The 6,772-nt window shown below is 44.5% G+C and overlaps 1 protein-coding gene across 2 annotated transcripts in view; it reads right to left on the reverse strand.

Annotated features, from left to right (window-relative positions):
- RTF2 (replication termination factor 2) overlaps positions 1-2,250 on the reverse strand; it is a 56,903-nt gene extending 54,653 nt beyond the window's left edge. For both annotated transcript variants that reach the window (XM_065414282.1, XM_065414281.1), the window contains exons 1-2: positions 2,127-2,250; positions 45-139 (exon numbers count right to left, since the gene is read on the reverse strand). In XM_065414282.1, the coding sequence (XP_065270354.1) occupies positions 45-139; positions 2,127-2,195 (164 nt within the window). In that variant the 5' untranslated portion in view covers positions 2,196-2,250. The remainder of the gene's footprint in view (positions 1-44; positions 140-2,126) is intronic.
- Between the last annotated feature and the right edge of the window lie 4,522 nt (positions 2,251-6,772).

A 6,772-nucleotide genomic window follows, 5' to 3' on the forward strand; every position in this document is an offset into this window, starting at 1 on the left:
AATTAGTATTTTTATCAAGAAAGCTAAAGAATAAACAATCATACCTGCCCAGCTCACAGGCTACAATTGGTCTCCTTAGTTCTTCTTGACTCAGTGTGCAGTAGTACCACTGTGCCACTAATTCTGCATTTTTGTCAACCTGAAGGAGGAAAAAACACTGGTTTATCATTCATTTCAGATGGATTTTTCCCACTGGCAGATTTATCATTCAAACCTTTACATTTGAAACCAGCACCCACACCCTACAAAATGACAAACAACCACCCTCTAGGCTCAAATTCACCTGATAAAATGCTTTTTCAAAACTTTCAGTGAAGATTCTGCACATTTGCTAGGGTAGACCTTGATTTAGTGTTATGGGAAACAAGTGTTTTGCCTATGTCTGACTTGGAGCCCAATCCTGCTAACCTTTACTCATGCAAGTAGCCCCACTGATTTCAATAGGACTCCTGTCAGACAAATGTCTTAACTGCATGTGTTACCACTGCATTAGATTATAAACTCAACTAGGAAGGTGGAGGTGGAGGGGGGGGGGGAGGAGAGGGACAGCAGAGGGAGTGTCTTCTAGTGCTATGGTTTTCAACCTGTGGTCTGCGGACTGCTGGAAGTCTGAAGACTATGTCTAAGGGGTCTGCAAAAAGTTGTCATTATCATAGAACAGCAGTTTTTAACCTTGGGTCCACAGACTATGTCTAAGACTTCCAAAGGGGTCCGTGCCTCCATTTGGATTTTTTGAGGGGTCTGAAAATGGAAAAAAAAAAGTTGAAAACCACTGTTCTAGTGGTTCCCAACCTTTTTGTTGGAGCCCCTTCCTTGGGATGGATTGAAAAAGGACAATGTTGTTCCTTATATTTTGTCTATTATCATCTGTTCTCTATTCCTCTGTCTTTCCCCCCTCCTCTCTCTTCCCTCACTCATCTGTTACAAGTTTTTCTGCTCACTTGTCTCTTTCCACCTGTTCCTCTTCTCCCCTAAGGCTGTGGCTGCCTGTCGGTATGACCCAATGCTAAGGCAAGTGAAACGAGAGCAGAAAAGCAAAGTTTGGGCTGGTAGGCTGTTGCCTGAGCCTACAACCTGTAAATGTGAACTACTACTTCAGCTGAGCACATAGTGGGCCACAAGAGAAATAGGAAGAGAATATGGATGGATTTAAAACAGCTGCTTGGTGCTTTATACATGGCAAAATGTTTGCCATGTTTGTGTACACTCATGGGGATGGCCATGAGGTCCTGCAGCTTTTTCCATTCACACTGATTCTGATCTGCCCCTCAAGGCAAGAGCAGATAAAATCATTGAGAACATTGTACATGCTTGATACATTAAAAAAAAATAGAAGAGATCTAACTAGCTGTCAGAATGCCTTGAGTGCCATAGTGTAATACAGACATTGCCATACTGAATCAGATCATTGATCCATCTTGTCCATTATTCTGTCTCCAGGAGTAGCCAATACTGGATGTCTTCAGAGGAATAACTGCCCATAGGGGAAGTTTCTTCCTAACTCCATGCAGCTAGTGGGTTGGCTTATCCCCAGAAACACGGGGGCTTACATCCGATTGGACAAAAAGTGCATAATGTAACCATAGCTAGCATCCAAGAATGCACCCATAGAAACACACAACCCCTTTTGAATCTTCCTGAACTGCTGGCTATCACTACCATGTAGCAGTGAACAGCAGGTGAGTGCCATGCTGTGCAATAAGTGGCGCACTCTGCCCGTTTTACTGGCATGAAGTTTAGCTTCATTCCCATAACAAGCCGTCACAAAAAGCTGCCGCGCTCGGTCAGTGTCAGATAAAGAACAACCTCCACCTGGAAAAACACGCTGCAGCCTCACATTTCCCCCCGGGGGTCTGCAAGGGGGAGAGAGAGATTCCAGAGGGGTTTGCAATCGCCAGCTCCGAGACTCAGGACTATTTCTCTAAGAGTCACTAACAGGCTTACAGCGGGGATCTCCAGCTGTTTTACTGGGGGAATCCCCTGGCTTCCTGTTCAAACCTCGACTGCAGGCCCAGCTCCCCCTCACTGACCAGGCTTTCCACACTCCCGGGGGTGGCTCCAATCCCCGTACCCCCACGGACCGGGCCAGCCGCCCCCAGCCATGGCTCCCTGGAGCACACTCCTACCTTCTCGACCTTACGAGGCCCTTTCACTAATTCGTGCCTCTTGGGGATGGTCCCCCCGTCGCAACCCATCGTTCCCTTCCAATCTGCACTTCCGCGTCGTCCCCTCTCCCACAACAAACGTACTTCCGGTAAGATGAAGAGTGCTTCCGGCGCACGAGGATGACGCACCAGGGACTCGGGTTGCTAAGGTCCCCTAGCAACCAGTCACCCGAGGGGTGGGGGAAGGGGAGGAGGTTGAGGCTGTGGCCGTGAGCTCAGTGTCCGTCCCTGTATGGATTCAGCGGCTGGTGGGAGGGCCCATCCTGCTCCCACACTAGGGCCCTGGGAAATACGCACTGTATCACAGAGCACTACAGGGCCCCCACATGTCACCCCAAACCTGCACGCACAGGCACCGGGGGTTGGGCCCTGGCACACAGCAATGGCACTGACACACAGCCACATGGGGATTGGCTTTGGCACATGGGGATGAACACTGATATACAGGGGTACATGGGGATAGGCACTGACACACAGGGATGGGTACTAACATACAGATACATGGGGATGGGCACTAGGGTTGCCAACCCTCCAGGATTGTCCGGGAGTCTCCAGGAATTCAAGATTAATCTTTAATTACAGATTATGTCATGTGATGAATCCTCCAGGAATACACTCAACCAAAATTGGCAACCCGTGTGGGCACTGACAGATGGGGGTGGGCACTGATATATAGGCGCATGGAGATGGGCCCTGGGTCATGGGGATGGGCACTGACGTACAAGCACATGGGGATGGTCACTTAGACACAGGGACGGGAACTGATATATAGGCACACTAGAATAGCACAAACATATGGGGATGGGCACTGGCATGAAGGCACACAGGGACAGCATGGGCACCTTAGGGTTGCCACCTCCCAGGTTTTCCCAAGATCATCCCTTTTTTGAGGTAGCTGTCCTGGGAAATCTGTAAGGGTCCTCAGTATGAACTGCCAGCTGTCCAGTTTTTATGGGGGTCAGGACCATCCTGGATGTCGTGGGTTTTTGTACCTCAGAGGTGGCAACCCTCGGGTATATGGGGATGGACATTGGCATAGAGGCACACCACGACAGCACAGGCACATAGGGGTGGGCACTGACATATTGGGAAGCTGAGATGGCACAGGTATAAGGGCCAGACACTAGCATGTCGGCACACAGGGACAGCACAGGCACAAAACACAGAGGACTGGGCACTGGCATGTAGGCACACAAGGATGGCATGGGCACATGGGGATGGACATTGGCATATTTGCACACAGGGATAACACACAAAGACGGGTCCTGGCACACAGGGACAAACACCTGGGCCTGGGGACATGAGAATAGGTCAACAGAATGGACTCATGCACTGGCAGGCATGAATGAAATGAGCCCTTTTCTGAACCTTTTTCAGATTTCATTGGCCAGCCTCTGAGAACAGACTGTCTTTAGGGTCTCTCTTTTGTGTACCTTTGACCTTGATTTATGTCAGTGTGAAAGCAAAGCAGCAATAGTGATGTCGCTCTCTCTCCCTGTCTGTCTCTCTCACATACACACTTCTCATGCACTTCATTTTACCTCCTCCAGCTCCTTCACCTTCACACACAAAAAAAGGTCAAATTTTGCTGCCCTTACTCTGGCAAAATTCCCATTGACTGTGGGAATTTTTCGAAAGTTAAGATTGCAGGATTGTGGTTTACTGCGATGCCTCGTGCGTCCATTCAGTAAATTTCAAGGTCCATTCAGACCATGTCCTTAGTGCTGAGACTCTAAAAGGATGACAGTCATCATGTGGACACCCTCCGACTGAGAACTAGACTAAGACTAGATTTCACGTAGGCCACTGAAAGAGGCAACAGAAAGGTTGAATTTAAACAAGCAGCCTATAAGTAAAAGGTACTATATCCTTCTACCAAATCCTGGGCCAGTCTCTTTAATAAACCATTTTCATTATATTAAGACCCTTGTGTTTTTTAGTAATTTACTCTTCTTGTACCTGAATGTGATGCTTGCAATACTGTTTATAGTGCAATGAAATTTTCCTTTAAAACCCCTCCAATGATTACTGTTGGATTTTGTGCAGTAAAATTACTTGCCCATTTTATATTTGAAAATCCCCCCTTAACATGTATCCTTTTCCATTCTTTCTTTGTTGATAGGAATAACAAATAGTAATAGTTATGTTGGTGTTCAGTTTCTTTCAAGAGAAAATATTACTGAAACTTCCCCATCAAAGGACCTACTTCTGCCCTGGATTTATACATACACCTCTACCCCGATATAATGCAATCCGATATAACACGAATTCGGATATAACACGGTAAAGCAGTGCTCCGGGGGGGGGGGGGGGGGGCTGTGCACTCCGGTGGATCAAAGCAAGTTCAATATTCCGCGGTTTCACCTATAACACAGTAAGATTTTTTGGCTCCCGAGGACAGCGTTATATCGAGGTAGAGGTGTATACTATATTAGACTTCTTTGTGGTTGTTTCTTAGGTGCTCTTCAGCAAGCTATAGCTCAGAGTTACAAAACCTACTTAATTGATACCATCGTTTAAACTGATTCAAAGCAGAATTTGTTTCTGTTTGGTTTTGTTTTTTGTTTTGATAAGAAGGTTCTAAAATTAAAATGCTTTCAGAAAACACAGCTAGGAAAATATGGGGAAATGAACAAACAACTGGTTCAGCTATTAGTCTGAATTGATAGAATTAGCCTCATCACTACTTGTTCCTGTTCTCGCTCCCTTTTCTTGCATCAAATAACTGGAAAGAGATACCTAAACCAAGTACCCCATCTCCTGGCCTGCCCAATTAAGTCTGTGAGAGAGTTGTTAAGGACTTAGGCACAACATAATTTTTGCAATGGTATATTGATAAATTAAACATATATTTATCAATATGTTATTTGTTCATGTTTTGTGAACTACAAAAATTGTAAAACTCATTTAAAAGGGAAAATAGAAGAACAAAATTAAACATCGGAAATGCAGAGAACAAATTTCTGCAGATATCAGGTCAGGCCAAAATATGTACAGTGTGCTCAAAATAAAGAGCGGCTTAAATATTTTTTCTTTGCACTTCCATTGTAAATCTGTCTGAATGCAGCTGTTTCAGCAATGCATTCTGTTGCATGTTGGAACATTACACTGAGACAGCCAAATTTTCTTTACAGGGACAAATTGCACCCAAATTTTTGCATCCACAAATGAATTGTGACTGCAAATACTGGCAAAACTATCTGCCTGATTACCAGAAGCAAATTATACAGATACAAGTTGTAGCTACAAAAGGAAGACAAGACTTGAAAATTTAAGCCATATTTTTAAAAAAATTAATTAATTGGTTAAAAAAAAATACAGAACAACACACAAAAACCTATTTAGGTATTTATATGGCCCCCATCACTATAATATCTGAACACCAGAGAGAGAGCAAAATCATACAAAAATCATTGAATCAAATTCCTGAACTATGCAGAAGTGTCCTCAAAATGAGCGCACATGTATCCTGCAAGAGCAGCATTACTGTGCACCCATATTCTGGCCAGCAGCAACGCAATCAACGGATTATTCCTGTCTTGACATTCACCCTCATTTTGCATGAACAACCTGCACGGATCTTATGTGTGTTTAGTGATCATAAACATGCTGACCATGCTCCCTAAACTTTGAGGCCAATTCTGTAATGGTCCATTATAGCTTCTTTCATGGAAGACCTGTGAAGCAGTAGTTGCTCCGTGGGTTTAGATGAGAACCAGAATGGGGAACACAGCTTTCTCTATGGTGCTGGGTATGGGTTTTCTGAGGCCTGTATACATATAATCTGCCAGAATTTGTTCCATAATGTGCTCATAACATTGTAATATGAAAGATCTGTAAATGACATTTTATTAAAAATATCCGTAGATTAAAACAAATACAGTAAACAATTCCCTGGAAAAGGGAGAATGATGATGGCTTCACATAAAAATGTATCACAGTTTAAATCTTGGTCTATCAGGAAAACCAGTAAAACACTTACATTTCCAAGTGAAAAAGAATAGAAAAATATATTTAACTGCTTTGTTTGGAAAGATAAGAAATCAGACAAATAATAAAATAATTGTATAACAATGCTGTATGGCAATTTTTGCCAAGTCACTCAGACGATTGATTGGAAGGGTTGACTCAGCATTTTCCAGACAGTGCTCTAAACTGTTGTGTGGAAAGTACAAATTCTATTCCTGGTCATAGTGGGTATTTCTACACAGCCCGTGGAAGTCAGCCTCCTAGCCTCGGGTGATAGACTCGGGATAGCTGGCTTTCACTAGCACTCTAAAAATAGGTGTATAGACAGCGCTTTGAAATTGCAGCTTGGGCTGGAGCACAAGCTCTGAAGCCTAGGAGGGGTTGAGTTTCACTGTCACTTCAAAGCGCTGTCTATACATCTGTTTTTAGAGCACCAGAGCATGCCCCACTAACCCAAATCTGTCAACCCAGACTGGGAGGCCGAGGCTTGCTGCCACAGCCTGTGTAACATTCCTAGTGTCTCCTGCTCTCAGGGCCTTAGTACACCTTTCATTGCCCAACAGCAACCTCTACAGGGTATGGCTGATTTAAGACTGGCATTTGGGTTCTTTGTGGAGTCCTGCCTTCCTCGGCTCTCA

This window comes from Emys orbicularis, chromosome 12 (assembly GCF_028017835.1).
Source record: "Emys orbicularis isolate rEmyOrb1 chromosome 12, rEmyOrb1.hap1, whole genome shotgun sequence".
In the NCBI taxonomy this organism is placed as follows: domain Eukaryota; kingdom Metazoa; phylum Chordata; order Testudines; family Emydidae; genus Emys; species Emys orbicularis.